Raw genomic sequence first — 25,467 nt, forward strand, 5'->3', positions numbered from 1 at the left:
CTAGTGGTAGGCCCCTGACATTTTGAAGCCTCTAGGCAAACTATTACAAATTTTGTAAATAAAGACTGAGAAAGTGGAACAGTGAATGATGTTAGGGGTTACATAGGTTGTGTTACCTTAACAATGGTAGGTGACTGGATCTTCAGGTAAGACAACCTGGTCTTTAAGATATTGCAAAAGCCCAGGTCTAACATGCAGAGTTTAAGGCCAATTAAGCAGAAAGTTTACCCAGAAGTGCTAGCATGTCTGTACTACAAACACCTGCATTTTCAATTTGTGGTTTCCATAACAACCAATCCCACTTTGGATTCAAGTATTGAATCTAAAACATACTAGGTATGAAATACCCATATAGAATATAACATCTCAAATGGTTTTCAGATTCTCTAGTTTCAGACTAAGGACCAACTTTACAACCAAAAGTAAAAATTATGAAAAAGTAGATAGTGTATACAATATCACCTATTATGTATTCTACATCGATTTCTAAGTGTTATCAAATGCCGACTGTTAAATGCTGAAAGCAGAACACCAAATACTAAATGTACAATAACAACTGTCATATATTGAATACTTAGTGGTTTTCTAGCCCTGTTTCTACAGAGGTGTTTTTTGGGTGGTTTCTTTGCGTGTGGGGAGGCAAATAAATTTGGCAATCAAATATCCCTATCATAATGTACTATTGAGAGTCATTCCACTGAAAAGTTCCCATCTTCCCTTTCCACTTTATGTGTACACAGTGCCTGATTTTCACTTTTTGGCTCAACTTTCTTCATATAACAAATTCAGTAACAGCCTTATTTTAAGGATAATTGTGGTTGTAGGTCAATATTTTAGGATGGGAAGTGCCAGTGGTTCTGATAATACAGGCATGAGAAGAAGTTGTACATCAGTGAAGACATCAGTTGCCAATGAAAAGTACCAAAGCAGAGAGCTCATTTCAATGTTTTAAAGTAACGATTTACCTGTTATCTCTATGCTGTTCACATCAATGATGAAAGTCTGCAAAAGGTCACTTTTATTTCCTTTGATGCCCAAAGCCAGTTCATTCTTTATCTTTTTATCAGGTACCCATTGTAGAAAGAAAATGTGGAATAGTACAATAACGCTGCCATTTCTGCCAAGTACCCACCCAAGAAAAAAAACAAAAAAACAAAAACAAAACTAAGTTAGTCAACAAAATAGAGTGTTATGATTTTGGCTGTCTTTATTACTGTGAATGAGCCTGTTACCAGGTAACAAATGGATGGTCAGGGACTTAACAAAAGAACATTAATGTTCTTTGATAGCCGGAAATCTCTCCCCTGCTTTTACAGGATGACAACCTTCAGTTTATGGGAGGGGCAGAGAAATGGTTTGTAGCAACTGAAAATTTAGACAGAGAAAAAGAACTGAGCATTTTTAGCTGGAGCTGGCTAAATGGAAGATTCTTTAGGGTACAATTGCTCTTCGGGATTCAGGGAGGTCTAGCAGTCATGCTACCTGCTTTTGGAGTCTTCTTGCTTCCAGTATGCTCTGTTGAATATTTGTAAATATTGCAAAGATATCACAAAGGTACCACAAGTCTCTCTCATCCAAAAGAATGTCAGCTCAGTAGTTCTACATCTGGACATCTGATCTCACCAGAAAAATGAACGAGGCAAGCACTATTTTACAATTGCCCTAGCAAGGTGACTATTCTCTAAAGCAGGGATAGGAAACCTGGTACTCTCCAGATATTTTGGGCTTCAACTCCCATATGCCCCAGACAGCATAGCCAATGGCCAGGGATTATGGGAATTAGTCCAAAACAACTGCCAAGCATCAGACTATCCTGGGCTACCTAAACAAGGTTACCTAAGGGACCATTGAGGGGGAGGGATCAATAGAGAGTGTTGAGCGGATACATAGGATCCACTTGTTTCCTAGTTAAAGTTTATCTGAAATAGCTAAGTGGCTTAGACTCACAGAACGTTTGGCTTGGGCCATAGCTCAGTGGTAGAACATACACTTTACATGTGAGAGGTTTCAGGCTGCATCCCAGGTAGGGCTGGGAAAGACTCCTTCTGAAACCTTGGACACCTGTTGACAGTCAGTGCAGGCAACACTAAGTTAGATGAACCCATAGTCTGATTCAGTATAAGGAGAATTTCTATATTCCTAATATTATTAGTAATATAAATAACTAAATCAGACACATTTTCTTAATTTGGAATTCAGTTAAATTTATGGATGTTGCAAAGCATGCCAGCAACAAGAAGAATATGATGTTAGTGAATTGTAGGATAATGTCTAATAGCAACAAAATTGCAAGATGATACATCTTACAGACTTTAACCATCCTTAGGTAAATACAAAAAACGACTATGATAACTCAAACTGAGGAAATGAGCTTAATAATTAAAGGAAGGGTAGGATCTAAGATAACAAAGGCTATATGAGCAACCAGTGAGTGGGAGCGCAGAGGCTGAAGCTAAATAACAAGAAAAGTTTTCAATTTAAACCTAAAAGATTAAATCAAATTCTGTTTCAATTAGCTGGACTAAGATTGCCATAATTGCCAGTTCAGATGGACATCCTCTTAATGTGAGGAGTCTAATCGTAGAAGTGGCTAATGGGCTAGTAATTCAAACCTCTTTCATTGGCAACCCCCCAAATATACTGTTTTAAATTTTATACCATCAGAACGACTAAATACGCTTTTCTTTTATTGCCCCCCACCCCACCCTGCCACAGCTGTTCACGAAACCATGAGCTAATATATCTTTGAACCTTTAAAGGGTTTAGTATTAAAATGATGTCATTTCACTTGGACCCATGCATGGTTCCATTTATTGGTATAGGTCTATGATTACACCAATATGTCATATACCTATGGCTATATGTCAAATATCACTGCCTATCAATATCAGTATAATTATAAAAGGTAAAAAGGTAAAGGTGTCCCCAACCAGTCGTGTCCGACTCTAGGGTGCGGTGCTCATCCCTGTTTCTAAGCCGAAGAGCCGGCGCTGTCCGAAGACGCTTCCGTGGTCATGTGGCCGGCATGACTGAACACCGAGGTGCATGGAACGCTGTTACCTTTCCTGCCGAGGCGGTACCTGTTCATCTACTTGCAATTTCTTGCTTTCGAACTGCTAGGTTGGCAGGAGCTGGGACTGAAGACGGGAGCTCTCTCCGTCACGCGGCACTCGGGTCTCGAACTGCTGACCTGCCGACCTTCCAGTCGGCAGTTCAGCGTCTTAACCACTAAGCCACCACGGACCTTATTATTATTATTATTATTATTTCTATACTGCCCCATAGCTGAAGCTCTCTGGGAGGTTTACAGAAATGAAATACATCATATACCTTTGGCTGTAGGCCAAGTATCAATGCTTGTCATGAACACTTATTAGTTCCTATCCAAATTTTCAGGCTGGGTATTAGGATTTTACCAGGTCTCTCCTCTTTCCTTACGATCACAGTACTTTTGGGAGGGATGTAAAAGGAACTAAAAGAAGATGTTCTCGCATTTCCATTGCATATTTATTTATTTATTTATTTATTTCTATACTGCCCAATAGCTGAAGCTCTCTGGGCAGTTCACAAAAATCAAAACCAAGGAGCACACAATAAAACAATATAAAATATATAAAACATTATAGTATAACAATACAACCAGAATAAAACCAGAATAAAACCTAGCAGCAGTTCAGTAATTTAAAATACAGATTTAAAACAGCAAAGCTAAAAGTCTAGAAAGCTAAATGCTAAAATGCCTGGGAAAATAAAAAGGTCTTCACCTGGCACTGGGAGAAATACAATGTAGGTGCCAGGCGAACCTCACTAGGGAGCTCATTCCACAGCTGGGGTGCCACAGCAGAACAGGCCCTCCTACTAGTAGCCACCCGCCTCACTTTCTTTGGCAAAGGCTCATGGAGATGAGCCGCTGAGGATGATCTTAAGGTCCCGGCAGGCACATATGGGAGGAGGCGATCCTTCAGATAAGCTGGCCCCAAGGGCTTTGAATGTTAATACCAGCACTTTGAATTGGGCTTAGAAATGGACTGGCAGCCAGTGCAGCTGGAAAAGTACTGGCATAATGTGAGCTCGTTGGCCAGTCCCTGTTAACAATATTGCTGCCCTATTTTGGACCAGCTGAAGTTTCCAGACCATTTTCAAAGGCAGCTCACGTATAATGCATTGCAGTAATCCAGACGAGAAGTTATCAGAGCATGGATAACTGTAGCTAGGCTATCTCTGTCCAGATAAGGGCGTAGTTGGTATACCAGCCTAAGTTGAGAAAAAGTGCTCCGTGCCACTGAGTTCACTTGTGCCTCAAGTGACAGTTCTGGATCCAAGAGCACCCCCAAACTACGAACCTGATCCTTTAGGGGGAGTGCAACCCCCTCCAGAACAGGTTGAATATCACCTAGCTGGGCAGTCGAACCATCCGCTAACAGTCTGTCTTGTCTGGATTGAGTTTCAGTTTATTGGCCCTCATCCAGTCCATTACCATGCCCAGGCACTGATTCAGAACAGCCACTGCCTCACCTGGGTTTGATGAGAAAAACAGGTAGAGCTGGATGCCATCTGCATAGTGATGGCACCTCAGCCCACACCTCCGGATAACTTCCCCCAGCAGTTTCATGTAGTTGTTAAACAGCATGGGGGATAAAATAGATCCCTGTGGGACCCCATGGCATAACTGCCATGGCACAGAGCAATTTTGTGACTCTGCGCCTATGGTGGCAGCAGTGCTTGGGCCTTCCAAGAATGACTTAAGAGCCATCACTGATTGAGAGACGCCTGTCCCCACTGCTCCCTGATCAGTGGGTGGCTGCTGTGGAAACACCAACCCCCCAAGCAGGTGCATGGATTTCCACTGAGTCCCCATAGCCTGTCACCTGCCCATACAGAGAGGGCAGCAGGACACACACTGCCAAAGGTAATGCTTACCTGCATTATGGGAGGGGCACAATCTCCAGGCAGCAGAGAAAGGTAGCTGGAGTGGGTGGGAAAGAACTGGTCTTGCCACCTCTGCTGCCTTCTTCCCAAGTGCTTATAATGTAATGAGCAAGAGGGACACAACCTCCCTTCTTGAAAGAACAGAAGGGGAGAGGGTGCTCTGAGGGCTTTGCATGCAGGAAGCGTTTTAGACGCACAGTTGCACCCATGATTTAAATGTAAACTCAATGTGATGAGGTGAAGCAAAGAGCGGGAAGGACACACACACACACATATACATATACGTATACACACAGAGACACACACGAACACACACAGATAAACACAGTCTCTTTTTGCCTGAAAGAGTAGAATGCTGATGATGCTCTGAGAGCATTACAACCATGCAGGGATTTCTAGTTTAGCACCACCCTAATACTATGCTTGTGTGTGCTAGGCATGTCTGTTGCCAGGAAATCTGGCTCTTTTAGGGCCCAATGGATTCTCATGGCACCCCTGGCTCAGCTTGCCTTTGTAATCTAAGTCGGGTGTTTGTTCCTGAAATCCAGGAACGTGTTCTTTTTTTTTTAAAAAAAGTAAACCCCAATTGGCGCAAATTACAGCTGTAATTTGTGCAAATTATGGCCATGATTTGCCCAAACAATGCAAATGACAGCCATAACTTGTAGAAATTGGGGTTTATGGGAAAAAAGAGAACAAATTCCTGCCATGCTGCCGCTGCTATTGCTGCCCCTGCACAACCTTTCCTCTCTCCCTGTCCCTGCCACTGTCAGCCCAGAGAGACCCCACATGTCAGAAAGGTAAGGTGGCAGGCTCTATGGGCTGGGGGTGAGGACAACGGGGAGAGAGAAGGGTTGTTCAGTGGCAACAGTGGTGGTGGCGACAGGGCGGGAGAGTTCCCAGCTTGCAAATTTTCCTCCCCCACCCACAGCTGTAGAGCTGGGAGCCCTCCCTCCCACTTCTGCCATTGTTGCTGCCATGCAACCTTCCCTCCCTCCCTGCTGCCATCAGACCCCATCCTGGAGAGCCCACTACCTTATCTTCCTGATTCGGGAAGGTTGCGTGGCAGCAGGAGGGAAGGTTGTTGTGAGGCAGCAGAAGCAGGGAGGGAGGGAGGGATGGCAGAGAATTCCGCCACGGACCCCAATGAGGCTGGATTCCAAAGAATCTGGCCTCCGGAGTCCGTGGCAGAATGGGGCACTCACCTCTGCCTCCCTCCGGAATCTGTCCAGGCCGGCTCCTCCATGCAGCGATCCTGCAGAGCCAGCCACCGGGTCCGTATCTCTGGCAATACGGCTGGCCACCATTGCCGTGCCATATAGCAGGGCTAACTCTGGACGCAAATGGCGTCCATTATGCCATTTGCGTTTGTAAAGCTGTTAGGTTAACCTAAATGCAGCCATTTACGGCTTCATTTAGGTTAATCTAACAGCTTTATGGCTGCAAATGGCATCCACTATGCCATTTGCATCCCTGTTTTTTCACGCGATAGGCTACGCAAATTGTATTTATGTAGATATTTGCGTAGCCTATCACGGGAAAAAACACGGACGCAAATGGCGTAGTGGATGCCATTTGCGGCTGTTAAGCTGTTAGATTAACCCAAATGCAGCTGTAAATGGCTGCATTTAGGTTAACCTAACAGCTTTACGGCCGCAAATGGTGTAGTGGATGGAGACGGATCGCCTCCCCCCAAGGGCAGATTCCCACCCAGACCAGGAGGTAGGGAATCCGCCCATCCCTAGCGGGAGGTCTCCCAGCTCTTGAGCTGGGGTGGAGGCAAAAAGGAAATCCACGCGTTGGCTTGACTCAATGCTGTCAAGTTGGGCCAGCTCACACAGAGGTGAGCTGGAGCCTGGGGGGGCCAAGCTACTGAAAGCTCAGTGAATTCCATCCCACGGATGGATTTCTCCGACATCCTGTGTGCATATGTATTGTTAGGTTTGGGGAAGAAATCCGTTTGGTTTAATGTGAACTTAACTACTTTCACATTTTCTAACCATGGCAGAAACCAGGTATTCGTCATAACTTGCGCTGCTATGAATTTTGCAGTGGAAATGCATACAGAAATGCATGTATTGAGGGAAAGTGCACACTAATATGTGCATATTAGCGAAAATAACGTACAAAATGCAGCATGTAAGGAACATTGCTTGCAAAGAAGTGTATATTAGGCAAAATATGTACAAAAATGTGTGTATTAGGAATCCACACATGCAGACTGGAACCCCCCCCCCCCCCCATAAAATTCAGGATGAGCTGAACTTAAGGCTGGAAAACTGAGAAACTAAGAGGAACTGAAAGTGATAGTTTCATCCATCCCATGTGTGTGAGAGTGAGTGTATAACACAGCGGTGGAACTGTCGGGCAGTTTGGGGGCCAATTCTATCCCTCTGGACCAACTGCAAACCACACTCCCCCTGCCCCCTCACACCACCAAAGAAAGAGGGTGGGGGAATGGGCAAAAGAAGCTAAATGTGTCCATTATAAGCCTCCATAGTGGTGTGTCACTGAATTTTGGCAGCAAACAGTGACTTTTTCTCCATTTTTTTAAAGGAAAAAAATAGGGATGGGGTGGGGTAGGGGCTGTACTGGACGCATGTGATCTGGGGTTTGCATGTTGCCCACCCTTTGTATATTCTTGTAACACAAGGATATAGCAAAATACCCTCCACAGGGGAGAAGGAGATCATTTTTAAAACATCCCAACACTTTAAAGGATTCCCTTCACTATATTATATGGTGTGAACAAGCACTACATACTCAGTGGTGTAGAGGAGGCAGGGCTTGCAGGGACGCAGCCCCAGCACCTTTTCATTAGCAGGGACTCTGATGTCATCTGCCACCCTCCTCAGAATTCCCTGTCCCCTCTGAGCTTAGATGCGATCCTCACTGTAGCTGTGGGAGGAATGAATTTTCCAAGCAACAATATATTGTTCCATGTTGGAATGCAAAGTATTTGGGATGACTTGGTCTGGAATGGGCAATTCAGACCTATTCGCTTTACCAAAGACATGCTCCTGGTGGAGATGAAAACTCCTAGAACTGGTTTGTTGATACGGATCGACACAGCTGCCTGAAATTTTTGGACTGCCCTTGGAGACTGTCACAATGAGCCCCTGCATTTCCAAATTTACCACTACACCACTGTGTGTATGTGTGTGTATGTAGTTCAATCCAGCTGGGTGTGTGGCTGTTTCGGTTGGAGGGGGAGGGGAGCTCCATATAACGAAGGAGCTTGGGGAAGGCTAATGGCTAATGTTGGGGGTCTAAGGGAGTGTGCAAGGGGGGTGTTTAAATGAGAAGGAATCTGTCCATGAGGGCTGAGTTGAGAGGGTGAAGCTTCCATAGAATATCATATTTTGAAAACCTAAAATGTTTGTGTTTGAGTGTGTGAGCGAGTGGGTCAGTGAAAAAGATTTTAACACCCCTGCATTTTTTTCTCAGACATCCAATTGAAATACCACTGCCTTACTCTCAGCTGCACTGTTTTTGGATCCCGGTTGAAGGCTGTATATCTTACAAGGTTGTACAATTTTAGAGGGGTGTGTGGCTATGAGGGGGTGTGGCTGTGACTGTCACGAAGGGACCCTGCATTTCTGAATTTGCCACTACACTACTGTACATATGCTAAGATGCAGGTGAAGTGCATCTATCTGAAAGTGGGTTCTGACCCCAATCTTGTCTTCTTGGCACACCTCTAGAGTAGGGATGGGCAAACTCACCCCCATCTGTGATGTGTGCTGCTCGTCAGACTCCCTCCGACAGCTTGATCCTGCTTGCCACATGTGGTGAGCTGCTGGGCGGTCTGCGGGCAGCTGGTCTGTGGGCACCCGTTCTTCCACTGAGCCGCCATCCTGCGCAAAACGGCAGCTCAGCCTTTTCCGTAGAGGCCGATTTTGCATAAATGGCAGCCACAAAGAGGCCCATTTATGCAACATTACAGGCGTAAATGGGCCTCTTGAAGGCTGCCATTTACGTAAAATCGCCCTTTATGGAAAAGGCCGAGCCATCATTTTATGCAAAATGATGGCTTGGGGGAGCAGGAAGGCCCACCACACTTGCCCGACTCAGCACATGGTCCACAGATTCCAGTCTGGGGGGCCAAGCTGGCAGTAATCCTCTGAGCTCGAGCCCACAGCCTGACTCCACCACCATCCCTACCCTAGGGTGAACATGGCCTAAGATGCTTCTGTCCTCTGCCTTTTAAGCCTTGCGATTTTCAACAATGTTTGTTTTACCCAATGGGGGTTTCTGCTTGGTTTTGCTGATCTCAGTTACTCTCAGTATCGATTTCTCTACTTGCAGCAAGATCTGGATTGAGGATGATGTGTGACCATATAATTATGCTTGCTGAAGTGAAAGAAGTTTTTGGTTTGGTTAAAAATCAGCAGTGACCTTTCTTATTTGAAATAATCCCTGCCAGCAGATTGTCACCAATATAGTTGTGCTCTTGAGTAAGCGGTGATTAATCCTAACATTGCACAAAGCAGAGGCTGCAATATATTGAACGATTCTTCCCTTTAATTTCTGAAATGATTCTGATGACCTCTAGGCTAAGTGGAGTAAACAAAAACTTTTGATGCTATCTTTGTGACTCATGTAAGTTTCAAGGATGAAATAAGAAGTCAAATTACCCACAAAGGATAGAGCAAACACTTGGCTTATAAAAATAGCACAAGTAACAATGTAAATTAGTCTGCATTCAAGCAATGCTGAAGGCACCCTGTCCTTGCAGAAAAGCAGTGAAAATCCAAGGGCCACAGGCTGTGCATGTATGCTGCCTGTGGGCTAATTGGAGAAGGTTTCATCAGCATTCAGCAAGTCCTGCTTAGCTGTCATTGCTCAGTGCTTATTTGGACAATCATTGACCTTGTTTGCTTGACATGGGAGCCAATAGTGAGTTAATTTACCCTTGAGGAGCTGCGACGCATGCTGGCTGCCATTATGAATATACAACCCCTGACTGGGGGTTGTCGTGTCATGCAAACCCGGCCACTGAGGTTATTTGAAGGCTAAACAATCTTTGCATCAATCGTGGTCTGTTGTAGCGTTATAGGAGGGTTGGTTAGCCCTCAAATAATCCCCACTGGTTGGGTTTGCATGACATGACAACCCTCAGTCATCAGTTGCATATTCATAATGACAGCTAGCATGTGCCACAGCTCCTCAAGATTATATTAATCCATGATGGACTGCTGTGTCATCTGAACTGTCTCACTGTCTCAGGGCCTAAGTATATGTACAGTGGTGTGTTGTGGAGTCAGTGCTCAAAGGGATGCAATACTGGCACTTTTTTATTAGTAAGGATGCCAACATCATCTACCACTCCCCGTCCCCTGCCCCAAATTCCCTGCTCCCTCTGAGCTTAGTTGCAATCCTCACAGTAGCTAGGGAAAATCAAATTTTCCCAGCAACAATATATTGTTGCCTGTTGTAATGTCATGTATTTTGGGGGAGCTTAGTTTAGAGTGGGCAATTAAAGCCTATTTGCTTTTACAGAAAAACTGTTCCTGGTGGAGATGAAGACTGCTAGAACTGGTTTGTTGATAAGGAACTCAGCAGCCTGAATTTGTGGACTCTCTTTGGGGGTATGGCTATGGAGACTGTCATGATGAGTGCCTGCAGTTCAAAAGTTACCACTGCATCACTGTATACGTCTGTCACATTAGCAATGTAATTAGCAATAATGTTGTGTATTTTTAAAATTACATATCAGGTTCATGTGTGTGTGTGTGTGTGTGTGTGGGGGGGTTGTTATCAGGATTGCAACATGTGGGGAAAAGAGGCTTAAACCTTCCCTGCCTAGCTGTAGGGCTTTTCTATATGAGACTTTATCCCACACCTTTACCAAGGCTTCTGCTTCTCGATTCTTTGCGGGGTTAAGATTGGCTCCTTTTCTTTCTCTGCCTTTCTATATGTTCCATCACACAACCATTAGGTGGCACTGTGGTATAGCAGAATTGAGCAAATACACAAGGCTTCTATAAAACCATTGAGAAAAATTCCAAAGATCCCAAGTTTTCTCATTAGGAAGAACAACCACCACAACCATGCAATAATGTTTGCAAAGTCTGGGAGAGACACTGCAGGATGATGACATCACATAAAGGACCTGCAAACTACTGTGGGTGAGCAATCACAATAAAAGCCTCATACAGAAAGGCTTGTAATCTCTGTGTAATACGCCTTCTCCTATGCTGCGCTTGCAGATATTCATATTGGCATTAGGGAAAACACCTTCCCATTCCTAGTGTTAACTGGCACACTAGGAGGATATCATTGAGATTGTGGCTGATGGAGGGAACACTCATACCACCCTTTCCTGAATACTGTGATCTTGATAACAATTTCCTAACCACCACCATGCCTGGTATTTAATTAAAAAACAAAGAAGCTACATGCTATGATTGCTAATCACATTTTTATCATCACCTGTAGTTACACCCTCAGTCATTGCATCGGTTCACAACATTGCTCTTTATCAAATGTAGTAGATACAGAACTGTTCATGGGATATAGCAGCCTAAAGCTACATCTGAATCACAGTGGAGCAGATTTACAGAAGATCTAAACAGATATTGCTATGGTGACTTAAAACATTCATGGGCTGTGTGTGTGTATGTGTGTGTGTTTAATTTTATGTCTCAGAACGCAAGCCAAGAGGCTCTGGTTTTACATCATGTACAGTATATTCAGTACAACTTGACAGCAAATGTTATTAAGTCTGGGTATAGTGATCCTGTGTTTCATTAACGTTATCAAATGAATCCACTAGCTGTTGAATTGAACAATGGGAGACTACGTCTTATTTCTTGACAGATCTATTAGAATGGCAACTTTGCTCTAATGGAAGTGCAGAATGTCAAAACGCTTGGGAAAATCAAGGAAACTATCAGAGGAAATAGACAACAGACATTGTACGGCAGCATTCCCTACTTACCTACAGGAAGTGTTATTCAACTGCAACTCATTGTGCAAGTCGTGGATAAAAAACGTACAGAGCAATCCTACTGGCGGGAGCCAGAAGATCCAAAGGCAGAGGAACCGCCTTATCCAAAGCCCTGCCAGGCTCATGCTGGCAAGGTAGAAGAGAGGGAGAGAGGAGCCTTTTTTCTTCCCTTTTTCATTCGCCTTACCCCTTGCAGTGATTTCTCTCCCATTGGAAGCAATCGGAGGAAAATTATGCCAGTTCCAGGGCTGCTGTAAATTTCCTCCCATGTCAGGGACATTTCTATGGGCCAGGAGGTCCATGGAAATGGACCTCCTGGAGGTCCTGATCTGCCCATGGCATGCTTTCCAAACTGTCCCCTTTTTGAGCATTTGTATACCAGCCTAAAATCCTGTATTTAAAACGGGGGTTTCTGCTTCCATTTTAAATGCAGGATCATGTGCTTCCTTTCCCCCCTCCCCCTCCTTTCCCCCCTTATCTGCGTCTTCCATATGTTTCCTTATACAGCCGCTAGATGGCGCTGTAGTCTAGCTCCTCTTATTATGGCTTTTCTAGGGATGGGGGAGAATTTCTCCCCGAAACTTCGGTGGGCCGAGTGCCAACGCATTTGGTCCTCTGAAGGTTGTTCGGGGAGAAATTCTCCGCCCCCGCCCCCCCCCCCCGGGATGGGACTTACCTTTCACGAATGTCGCTCCTGGAGGCGGGTCCCGGCGGCGGTTCGGCAGGTCTTCGTCAGGGGTGGGGGCAGCAGCCGGTCTTTTGACCGGCTGCCGCCGCCACCACCATTACAAGAAAAGAAAAAAAACAAACAAAACGCCCCTGTGATAGGCTACGTAACGATTAACGTAGCCTATCACTGCTAGATTTGCAAAGTCAGCCATGATAGGCTACGTAAATCGTTACATAGCCTATCACGGGGCGTTTTTTTTTTTTTTTTACTTTTCTTTGGAAGTTCGCAGCCGGGGAGACGGGGCGCTTCTCCCCGGCCTGAATTTCGGCCGGGTGAGGTGGGAAGCCTCCCCCCCCGGCCTGAACTTTGGGGGGAGAAGCGAAGTGCCTCCCCCCCACCGCAAAAAAAGCTGCGGGACAAGGTAAGTCCCTTTCGTACATCCCTAGGCTTTTCCTTTTTCAAGGGAACTCAAGCGGTACTCAAGCGCTGTAATTTGATAGCTCATTATCTCTGATCTTTTAAAAAAAGGAATAAAGGTCATTTAGTGTGGGAGACATCCTGGAGGTTAACAACATCATCTAAAGGATCTGCAAACTTCCGTGAGTAACCAATCTCAATAGCGGGATAAAAGTTCCGTGTGAAGAAGCCCGTTGTCTCTACCAGCTTTGGAGTTTAATGTTGGAGAGGCAAGGGCCTCAGAGGTTTCCACAGGGGCTGGGAATGGGGCACCCAATCTCTCTCTCTCTCTGAGGGGAGATTTCTGTCATCTCTGGGTGGACAGACAACTATGCCATCTGAAGGGGAGAGCTGATCTGTGTTATGTCCCTTGGGACACCCTCCCAGGGACTGTAATATTGCAGCTTTAGGGTGACTTCTTTCTGTCTAAACACACATAGGATTGTACCTTTAGAGAAAGAGATGAACAGGAACATAATACACTATTATTCCTTTGTCCCAGTTGCATACTTTTGAGCCCTATGATTTCTGTGGTATTTCATGTACAACTGTACAGAACTGCAGTCCTAATATAGGCTGAAAACAAAAACAACAATGAAAACAACAACAACAACAACAACAACAACATACCTGAACTGCAAAACTTCACAGTTCTTATACTCATTTTGAAGTTCACTTGATTGAAATAGGTCATCTACCTAGATGGAAAAAGTTGGCAGAGGCAAAGCAAGTATGACAAAACCTTTCTTGAGATTGTCAGTCAGAGTCTATGAACTTTACAGAACCATCCCCCTCCCCGCAAGATATTGGCCCAATTAAAAAGAATATCTGAGTTTCCTTTTCCTAATGAAAACTGGAGCATCACACCACACTGGAACACAATTGCTATTCAGGTGTTCTACATCAGGGTATGCTAAATACACAAGGAGTGGGAACACACTAGCCCCACCCCTTCCGTCATTGCTTTTATCATTCTTTACTCATAGAGGGTGACTTTCTGAAGATGAGATCCTCTTGTATCCATGGAGGCTCTTGATGTGATCTGGAATGCTGGCAAATCATTATTATTATTGATTGGCATTTGCCAGCTTCTTCATATTGTCTTTTAATTTTAAATCTATCCACGTTCCCTAGCACACATGCACACACACACACACACACCTCTAAACACATACTAGGGAATTTTGATAGATTTAAAATTAAAAGATAATACAGAGAAGCTGGTGAATGCCAGTCAATAATAATGTGGTAAACATGTATCAGTTGAGTCTTACCATTTGCTGAACATCAAAGGCAAGAGCTTTGAAGGCTGTTGATGATTTCTCTTGCAAAGCAGGGCTGAAAGATGTTCCTGACAGTATCGTAAATGTTCCCTGGGCTGCATGACTGTTTGCACCTGATAAAGGGGATAAATGCAAGGATTTCAAAATGATATTTCTCTCATTTTCCTGTTTGCTTAGACCTGTTCTTTGCATTTTACTGCCTTTGAAAATAGATCCACAGCATCAAGGAGGAATGACCAAGATATTTTACATTTTAGTAGTTAAAAAAAATAATCAGCCTCCCTCCCTCTGTCGCTCACTCTCTCTCCTTCCTTCCCCCTCTCCCTTGTTACAGTGGATCTGATGTTAACACTCAACCTTGATCTGGCCATAGTGCTTCCTTTGGTGCAGCTGCACCAGTATTTTCCTATCAGCACCTAAGCAACACAAGAAAAAAATCATCACGCTTTCTTGCACAATATCTTATAATAGGCATTTTTGTCTCACAGGCACCAAATGCTGGCAATTTCCAGTAGAAAGAAATATATGAGATATAAGGCAGAGGTAGTTGGGCTCAGCCATGGAAGTCACTAGTTGTGGCAATGCTATTTAAGGATTTGGGTCATATTACAGAGACACTGACCAGAGAAGGATAATGGTTAGGCAGCCAGTTTTATCATATACAAGGAATCATGCTAGGACACAGAATACCTTCAGAGTATTGTAAGAACTAAGGATTAACATTGTTTCCATTTGGGCATGAAAGAGATACACTTCTCTGATGTGCAGCTTTGACAAGAGACAGCTTTGGTTTGACACATATATAGCTGACCTTTTCTGTCAGAATTCATGTATTGCTTTAGTGGATGTAGAGAATACCTTCTTACAGTCATTTTGATCTTTCAGGTTGATAAGCTTATAAACTAAAGCTTCTTTCAATCTGTTGTGATCTAAAAATAGCATTCAACTTAATCAGATTATCTAATCTAGCTTGAAATTAGATTTTGTCCAGTTCTGAAAAACAGCAAGAATTGAAAAGCAAGTTCCTCAATAAAGCACATGTCCCTTGCATTTTCCTTCTAAATCAGGGGTGCAGAACCTCAAGACTGGGGCCAAATACAGTCCACTTGGGGACCAAATCCCTCTGGGGTTCTCCAGTTAGCCACACCTACTTTCTGACTCCATCCCCCTTTCCCTGACAATCAATCATTTCATGGTCTCCCAGATTTTGTGTAGTTTTCTCCTCCCCCCCATGCTAAAAGATTGAAGTGCCTCTCCTAAGGCTTAGTTACTGAAAGAGCTTTAGGGAGCAATCCTAAGGCCACTATACAGCAGCTAGACAGCCATAGGATATGCTGTTTTCCAGGAACCAACAATGGCACCCGCGCTCCGAAGTTAGTTCCCAGAAAACCAACTTCCCCCCGTGTTCGCGCTGCCTCTGAGGCAGGGCGGAGAAGACCCATCCTTCACGCTCAGAAGAGGAGTGCAGAGTGGGTGAAAAGGGGTGGGGTTAAGGGCATTCCGGGGCAGGGAGAGCAGAACTGCGTGTACGACACATCCAATGTGTTGTACAGCAGCCTCCTCTCCCGCTCGCCCCCCCTGCAACTAGACAGCTGAAAATGGCTGTCTAGCAGAAGAATAAGCAGGGCAGGAGAGGCACAGAGGGAACAAGCCTTGCTTTGGCTAGGCAGTCATCTCTGGGTTCGGAGGTAGCCACCTATCTAGATAGGATTGTGCCCTTAAGCTATAATATGCTGATTTTTTTCTATTTTGCCCCCACCCCTTTTGCCTTCAGCCTCGCTCACCCCAGGACTGCGGCCACCAAGAACGTTTCTGAAATGGAATTTGACCTTGGGCTGAAAGGGGTTTTACACCCCTGCTCTAAATGTAGGCTAATTCTCTCAGCTCCATGTTCTTGCCAGCCATTAGCAGAAGCATGGAGACCAACAACATAATGATGGCTGCCAGGAAAAGACCTCTTTTTTCTTTTTTTTCCAACAGACCTGTGACAAATTTAACATGTATACCAAATAAAATACAGGGTTGAGTCAAACTGCTCTTCTGATGTCAAAAAGTTGAATTATTGCGTAGTAGAATGTAAGACCCCCCAGTCCACAACCATGGAAACACATAACACTTTGCAAAATGGAGTATTAAATATGTTTCAGCCAGGGGAGTTATTTTTCTTTCATCTGTCTTTTCATTCCAGGCAACTGTAACATTCCATTGATTTAAGTGAGTGCTCTATAGCTCCTACAATCAATTCTCAAACTTGTAAATGAAAGGAATTCACACAAAGGCATAAGTACAAAAGCAACTTTCATATCAACTTTAAAGCCACCCTGTTCCATGTTGTCATTAAGTCAGGGAGCATATGCTTTACCATTTAAATTATAGTCCAAGGGTTACTGCTGGGGCTTCTGTTTTGTTAATTTTTATGTGTAATGATCCTTTTTTCAAAGCAGCAGTATTTCAGCTTAGCATCAAACATGAGAAATAATTAAAGTAACATGAACAGCTGATTTCAGAGTCTGAAGATTTACCAGAGAGCTGAAGTGTAAAGTTAAGTCTGAACTCCTTACCTTGTTCATTTGCCTTGCTTAAGAGCCACAAAAGTGTTAATAATCCAACACAAATGCATATTGACAATGTAAACAGAGCAGCAAGCAAAATTTCAAAGTTATTAAGAGGATTGCCTTTCTTCTTTGATGACTTTTTCAGATTCATTTCAGGCTGGAAAATGGTGACTAATTAAGAATTGCCACCAGATGCACATAAGAATGATAAGAACAATTATCAGCTTGGCAGATATTTATATACTGAATATGATTGGAAATTAATTACAACTTTAATCTTAATTTACACTTAGTAATTTCAGCTCTAGTTTCTGTGTCATCTGGTGCAATGCTATGATTCAAAGTATATATTCAAAGTAGGAAAACATAGCTTCCTTGTGAAAAAGATAATATTTTTCAAGATAATGTACACACATACGAAACGCCCAAGGTTGTAAATGTTAATTGTCAACTTCCAGTTATTATTTCTGCATTTATCTGTCACCAGTGAAATTGAAATGACATTGCATGATGTTACTTACAGCTGTGGGGCTTGTAGTTGTACAGGAGGCCATGTGTCACCCTTTGCATTGAGAAGAGGTAAAATCAAAGCTGTTGAAAACAGTGGAAGTAGGTTTGCAAAGACTCAATAGCTGTATTTCGACTTTCTTCTTCTCCCCCTGTGTAGGAGATTCAGGATAGATAAAAGGAAGTACTTCTTCACACATGCGCACATAGGTGCATAGTTAAACTATGGAATTCACTACCACAAGGTGTAGTGATGGCCACCAATTTGGATGGCTTTAAAAGGGGGTTAGACAAATTTCTGGAGGAGAAGGCTGTCAATGGCTGCTTGTCCTGATGGCTATATGATACCTCCAGTATCAGAGGCAGTAAGCCAATATACTATAGTTACTGGAGAACATGGGCGGGAGGGTGCTGCTGCACTCATGTCCTGCTTGTGGGTTTCCCATGGGCAGCTGGTTGGCCACTGTGTGAACAGAATGCTGGACTAGATGGACCTTGGTCTGATCCAGAAGGGCTCTTCTTATATTCTTAACATGCAAGTGGGAATTAGCATGATAGCTTCCATCCCCGCTCCCTTGGCATTCTTGTTATCCTCCACAAGTTTGTACACAACCCCCCTGCATGAATTACAACCCTGATTTTCCAGGGCTCTAAATCATACAGGGAGCCTACATGAGTAGAGAAGGCTCCCCACTTCAGAAGTTATCCCTAGCATGTTTGCTGTCACTCTTCACTCTTGTGTGTTGATTCCACACAGAAGAAGACCACCTAAATAAGACTAGTCTTGACAAAGGCTCATATTCCAATAACTCATCAGCCCTATTCAGGCATTCTGAACCTCAACAGAACAAACGTGTGAGGAGAGGGAGTGTTCCAGTCCCCCTCACCCATTCTCACCATTTGGAGAGTGACTGAAGAGGAGAAAATCAGCATTCTGGAAAATCAGCATTCTTGCTCATGTGGAGAGTCTCTAGATATCAGAGGCTTTTCTTTTCAGCAGTCACTCTCTACAAGTTGAGGGTGACAGATGAGTTGATGGAGGGGGGTGGGGGTAGAGTGCCCTTTCTTGTCACCCATTTCCTCTATTTAGGTTCAAAATGCCTGTATAGGGCTATCTTCTCCATGGAACGTTAGAAGGCCTGGTGCATATGTACAATTACCCAGGGTGAACCAAAGACAGAAATCCTAAGTGGCCCATCTACTCCTCCACACCACACACCTGAATAAAAATAGGGATGGGTGAAACATACAGATCGATAAGATTTCCCCCTTAAGTTAAGGCCCTAATACAGTAAACTATGGATGGGTGGATCAGTCTATGTCACTTTTGCATGTGTCCACTCAATCCCATTTTCGCGTTTATCTGAGAATCTTTTAAAAAAGGAAATCAGCATGAAACTTTACATTTAATTATGTATTTAAATATGTTTTAGACATATTTTCTCTCAAAATGCACATTTATAAATGCATTTTCACTCAGAATACACATTTTAAAGAAGTATTTTTTATGTATGTATTTATTTTAAATAAATGGAACTCCCTGTAGAGGCTAGGTTGGGTTTCTCTCTCTGCTGTCGTTCTGCCAGCATGCAAAGATATTTCTGCTCAAGCATGGCCATAGCTCAGTGTGATAGAGTGCATGCTTTGCATGCAAGAGGTCCCAGGTTCAATTCCCGGCTTCTCTAGTTAGGGCAAGGAAAGAATCCTACCTGAAACCCTGCTGCCAGTCAGTGTTGACAATACTGGGCTAGATGGACCGATGGTTTGACTCAGTATATGGCAGCTTCCTGTGTTCCTATATTCCTATGTTAGCTAGTCTTTGGGGCTAGGTTGTGTTTTTATTCTGTAATTTTGTGTGCTTTATCTGTGTTTTTAATGTATTTTTTTAAAACAAGTTTTTTTCCTATCTATTTTCAAGATCCTATGATTGTTAGCCACCTTGAGTAGCATTTTTTATGGAAAGATGGGTTACAGATAGAATAAATAATGCTATTTATGTATTTATTTCAGAAAATGTTTTTGCTGAAAAAACACCCCAAAGCAGTTCACAAGTAAAATCATAATAAAATATCATAGAACCAATAAATAAAACAACAAAACAGTAATAAACCAATAAAATGCCTCATTAAAATAACCAAGAGTAGCTGGCAATGCTAGCACTCAGGAAAATGCTCAGGCTAACAAATATGTTTTTAATTGTCATTGGAAACTCCATAATAAGGTCCTGTCTGTTCTGAATGGGAAGATAATTCCACACCATAGGTGACACAATGGAGGAGGCCCTCCTCTGCACCACGATCAAGTGAACGTTAGTAGGCCAAGATATGGTAATCAAGGCCTTCCCCTGAGTACATAAAGACCAGGCAGCCAATACTGGAGAAGGTAGACTCTTAGATAACCTGGTCCCGAGCTGTTTAGAGTCCTATAAACCAGCAATAACACCTTGAACATGGCTCAGTAGCTAATTTGCAGCCACTGCAGAAGTTTCAGCAAAGGAGTCATATGTGTGCAGTAGGGTAGCCACCACATTCTGCACTAGCTGCAGCTTCTGAATCAATCTCAAGGGAAACCCTGCAAGGGCCAACCCCACCTAGCTCACTCATGTAGGTTTCAGCCATACACACCAGGTCGGCTCCCTCATTCATAGTCAGATCATGGATGAGTTTGACCTGATTAGACACTGACCTGGCATTAAAAACAACAGCACCACAATCCCAGAAGCCCCAGTAATTGAGCAACCAGGTATCTTAGAGATAGAGGGGAGGTTCATTTTTTGAGCTGAGAATTGTGCTGGAACATTTGGAAGTATGAAAGGCGCTTGGTAACCAAATTCCAATCTGCATGTTATTACAGGAGATACAGATCAGTTCCTATCAGAATTTACGAAGATCAGATTCCTCAAGCATCCCTAGGTAAATATATATGCTTAGGTAGCAAGGTTGCACACAACTTCCTAAACAGACACCAAAGCTTTTCATTCATCTTTTCCATCACGTTCTCTTATCCCCATCCACATCTACCCGTGAAGGATGGGGGGATCCATCATTCAATGTGCCATGAAGGGTTGCAAACAGAAAGGAAAATCCCCATGTGACCCTGGAAGCTGTTTAGGCACACAGAATCAGTTGGATTTTGGCCATAATAATAATTCATAAATCACTGACAAGTTCTTGTCCTTTTAGCAGATTTTTGGGGTGTCACAGAAATGTGGCCAATTGTAAATTTATTATGGTTTCGATCCTAATATAAGTTAACATAAAGGAAGGTCACAGAAGGAAATTTGTGAAGCAATATGTAATAAATGTAAATGAATAAATAAGGTCAATTTCTTTGTATCAACAATCAACTATCATGATGGCTATATAACACCAATTTTAAAAAAGGGATCCAGGAAATTACAGGCTGGTTAGCTTAACATCTGTTCCTGGTATATTGGTTGAAGGCATTATTAAATATAAAATTAATAAGCATATAGAAGGATGAGCCCTGCTGAAAAAGAATCAACATGGCTTCCACAAAGGTAAGTCCTGTCTCACTAACCTTTTAGAGTTCTTTGAGAGTGTCAATAAACATGTAGACAAGGGTGATCTGGTAGACACCATTTACTTGGACTTCCAAACAGCTTTTGACAAAGTCCTAGGGATGTCAGAGAATTTCTCCACGAATCTTGGGGAGACCGAATGCCAGCGCATTCGGCCCCCCAAAATTGGTGGAGAAACGGTCTGCCACCCCCCCCCCCGGAACGGGACTTACCTTGTTTGAATGTCCCTGGCGGCAGCCGCTCCGGCGGCGGTTCGGCAGCGGTGGCTGCAGCAGCCGGTCTTCCGACCGGGTGCCGCCACCGCCATTTCCAAGTAAAACAAAAACAAAAACAAACAAACGTGATAGGCTACGTAAAGATTTACGTAGCCTATAATGGCTAGATTTTTAAAAAACACCGTGATAGGCTACGTAAATGTTTACGTAGCCTATCACTGCTGACTTTGAAAAAAAAGAAAAAAGCGTGTACGCAAATGGTGGCGCCCATGGGCGCCGCCATTTGCATTCCTTATTTTGGCACGTGTAGTCTACGTAAACATTTACGTAGACTACGGTGAAAATAAGGGGAATGCAAATAGCGTTCCCCTTAGTTTCGCCGTAGTCTACGTAAATGTTTACATAGACTACATGTGCCAAAATAAGGAACGCAAATGGTGGCGCCCATGGGCGCCGCCATTTGCGTATGCGCTTTTTTTTTTAAGTCAGCCATGATAGGCTACGTAAACATTTACGTAGCCTATCACGGCTGACTGCAGGGATGCAAATGGCGGCGGCTACGGCTGCCGCCATTTGCGTCCCGGCAGGAGAGGAGGTTTCGCGGCCCGAGGGATGGGGCGCCTCCCCCCCGGCCAGAATTTCGGGGGGGAGAGATGGGGCGCCTCCCCCCCGGCCAGAATTTTGGGGGGAGGGACGGAGCGCCTCCCCCCCACCTCGAATCAAGCTTCGGGATCAGGTAAGTGACTTTCGTACATCCCTACAAAGTCCCTCACCAAAGACTCCTCAGCAAACTTACCAGTTATGGAATAAGAGGACAAGTCCTCTTATGGATCAGTAACTGGTTAAAGAACAGAAAGCAGAGAGTAGGAATAAACGGTAAATTCTCCCAATAAATAGTGGGGTGCCACAGGGATATGTATTAGGACCAATGTCAACCTGTTCATAAATGATCTGGAATTAGGAGTGAGCAGTGAAGTGGCCAAATTTGCAGAGGACACCAAATTATTTAGGGTAGTTAAAACAATAAGGGATTGTGAAAAGCTCCAAAAGGATCTCCCCAAACTGGGAGAATGGGCATCTAAATGGCAAATGTAGTTCAATGTAAGCAAGGGTAAAGTGATGCATGTTGAGCCAAACAATCCCAACTACATGTAAGCTGATGGGATCTGAGCTAGCGGTGACCAACCAAGAAAGAGATCTTGGGATTGTGGTGGACAGCTCAATGAAGATGTCAACCCAGTGTGTGGCCACTGTAAAAAAAAAAAAAAAGGCAAACTGCATGTTAGGCATAATTAGAAAAGGAATTGAGAATAAAACTGACAATATCATACCGCCCCAATACAAATCTATGGTGTGGCCACACTTGGAATACTGTGTACAGTTCTGGTCACCACACCTAAAAAAAAGATATTGTAGAGCTGGAAAAAGTGCAGGAAAGGGCAACTAAAATGATCAAGGGGCTGGAGCATCTCTCCTATGAGAGAAGGTTACAACAGCTGGGATTGTTTAGCCTGGAAAAAAGGAGGGTACGGGGATACATGATAGAGGTGTACAAAATTATGTGTGGTGTGGAGAATGTGGATAGGGAGACCTCTCTCTCTCTCTCTTTCTCTCTCCCTCTCTCAAAATACTAGAACCCGGGGTCATCCCAGGAAGCTGATTGGTACGAGATTCAGGTCAGATAAAATGAAGTACTTCTTCACACAGCACATAGTTAAACTTTGCAATTTGCTACCACAGCATGTAGTGATAGCCACCAATTTGGATGGCTTTAAAAGGGGGCTGGACAAATTTCTGGAAGAAAAAGCTATCAATGGCTTCTAGGCCTGATGGCTATGTGCTACCTCCAGTACCAGAGACAGTGATCCTATGTACAGTATACTAGCATGGCTCTTCTTATTTTCATATGTTAACTAGCCCTGAATTATATGTTTATTCTATAGAGAAATAACTTTTTAGAGGAAAAGCTCATATTGTACAATTTTATTATTCATAACCAAAACCCAGGGTGCACTGTCTTTTCTCTGCCAAGGAAAGAAAGGTAGCAACAACTGCATCGTTTTTTTTTCTTCTCCAAAACTCTTGAGCTCCTGCAATCAAATAAAGAGCCAAATTGGAAACCATGGGAAACTCTGACAAGTACATACATTAATATTTTAACGGAAGCTGAGAGGCCAGCATCCTTTTGCTGTAGGAAACTCCCCAACTGGCAAGATTCTGTGTGCAAAAGGATGCTTCAGTCTGTAGAATAATACAAGTAAAACTTGTGGTTAGTTTTGTAAGCGAAATTCAGGAGTAAGGTTCAGTTAAACCTGTTTTTCAGAACCACAGAGCCATGGGTTGGATCCAGACATAGCTGAACAGACTACTGTGTGTCAGGAGCTTAATCTGATTTGTGGCAGCATCTAATAATTCTTTTTGGGAGAATCCCTTAAGAAAAAGGGGGTCTACCAATAGGATAGGATATTCTTCTTCCTAGACCCATAACAAAAGGTCAACAGACTTTCTTTCAGGGAAGTTTGTCCATCATTACTGTTCTTTTCATTAAGGGCTCCTGATAAGTTTCTGAAGTATTCTCGGGTTCCCAGGAACACCTTTTGCAAACCACTGGCTTTTGCCAATAATTTCTCGTCTGTAACACTGTGTGACATGATTTTTTGTTAAGAGAAATGATAGTACCTCTATAACTAACCTCTGCACCAGCTACAATAAAACTGTGTCATGGACAGAAAGGCTACCTCACCTTAATCACTGTTTAGCTAAGTGGTTTTCATAACCTTGTAGATGTCAAACTGGCCAGGACTTTGTTGACTTCTTAAAAAAAAAGGTTCTACATTCCTGCACTATAAATTTTTGCAGAGTCATGTCACAATGAAATTTATGTTGGGTCAGCAATATCTGCAGTTCCTGTGAGATTTACAATCTCATTGTGGTGTTTTTATTCTCCCCTTTTAATCATAACTGCAAAAGGCAAAGAGGTTGCTGACACAGAGTGAGGAGGTGTTGTGTGTTGATGGGTTTCTTTTAGTTTATTAAAAACAACAACAAAAGAACCCTTTAATTCCAAATCTATGAGAAAAAAGGCTGGTGCCAGACATTTTGTTAATCCATCTGTGAGAAAATGATTTGGTTACATGTACAGGGTTACCCACCATTAGCAAGATGAAGTTAGACTCGGCTTCTCTGTGGCAGGTGTGTTAAATGATTTGATCCATTCTGCAGTGCTGGCTGCTGTGAAAGAAGGTGGATAAACTGCATAGACTGATCTGTGATGAAAACCTGGGAAAAGACGGCTTGTTTTTGCTGACACTTAGAGACTATCCACATTAAGAAAGCATTTGGATATTTTTGCATCCTGAGGAAATGTAACACTTTTGAAAAATAAGCACACATGGCATTTGACATAAAACCAAATGAGCACAGCAGCTTGTTAAAATGTCATATTATAAAGGAGTATCGACAAATGGCTAATGATATAACATTGTGAGTTTTGTGCCACACTTCTGCTAAACATTTTGACATATCTGGTTTCCCAGTGTAACACTCAGAGTAACCATGTTAGTCTTTTACACAACTGAAAATATGAATTTCATGCATCTGAATTTTCTTCTTGCTTATGTAAGTTCATACTACAAAACATTAATTGATGCTTAAGGTGCCAGAGGACTTTCACATTTCTTACAGCAAAGACAACAAAACTGGACATTCATCGCCTTTTACTGCCACCTGAGGCTCCCCCACATTCAGGGGACAAGCCTCATTGACCACAGTGGGAGCTATTTCTGAGTAGACACTAATTGGTTTGTGCTGGGAAATGGGGGGGGGGATAAAGGGAGGGGAAACCAGCCCCCTTTCTAACCCGATGCTGCACAGGAACAAAGGTCTGCTCACCAAGATGAAGTCAGACTTCCCAAGGCAATAAACCAAACAACGGAGAATCGCAGCTTGGGGAAGTGCTTTACAGCCTTTAGGGAATTAGTGCTTTAAAATACGTTATTTCAATTGAGGGGGATCTATGGTGTGTGCATTCAGGGGACAAGCCTCATTGAGCACAATGGGAGTTATTTCTGAGTAGACACTAATTGGTTTGTGCTTGGAAACGGGGGGGGGGGATAAAGGGAGGGGAAACCAGCCCCCTTTCTAACCCGATGCTGCACAGGAACAAAGGTCTGCTCACCATTAGCAAGATGAAGTCAGACTTCCCAGGGCAATAAACCAAACAACGGAGAATCGCAGCTTGGGGAAAGTGCTTTACAGCCTTTAGGGAATTAGTGCTTTAAAATGCGTTATTTCAATTGAGGGGGATCTATGGTGTGTGCATTCAGGGGACAAGCCTCATTGAGCACAATGGGAATTATT

At 43.4% G+C, this 25,467-nt stretch overlaps 1 protein-coding gene across 1 annotated transcript in view; it reads right to left on the reverse strand.

Moving 5' to 3' along the window:
* Positions 1-17,294, reverse strand: part of TMPRSS15 (transmembrane serine protease 15) — a 107,926-nt gene extending 90,632 nt beyond the window's left edge. The window contains exons 1-4 of the mRNA XM_084841709.1: positions 16,852-17,294; positions 14,282-14,403; positions 13,638-13,705; positions 966-1,117 (exon numbers count right to left, since the gene is read on the reverse strand). Coding sequence (XP_084697835.1) covers positions 966-1,117; positions 13,638-13,705; positions 14,282-14,403; positions 16,852-16,996 — 487 coding nt within the window. The 5' untranslated portion in view covers positions 16,997-17,294. The remainder of the gene's footprint in view (positions 1-965; positions 1,118-13,637; positions 13,706-14,281; positions 14,404-16,851) is intronic.
* Between the last annotated feature and the right edge of the window lie 8,173 nt (positions 17,295-25,467).

Source organism: Heloderma suspectum, chromosome 3 (assembly GCF_057233095.1).
Source record: "Heloderma suspectum isolate Gila_16-S chromosome 3, 16-S_ref, whole genome shotgun sequence".
NCBI lineage: Eukaryota > Metazoa > Chordata > Lepidosauria > Squamata > Helodermatidae > Heloderma > Heloderma suspectum.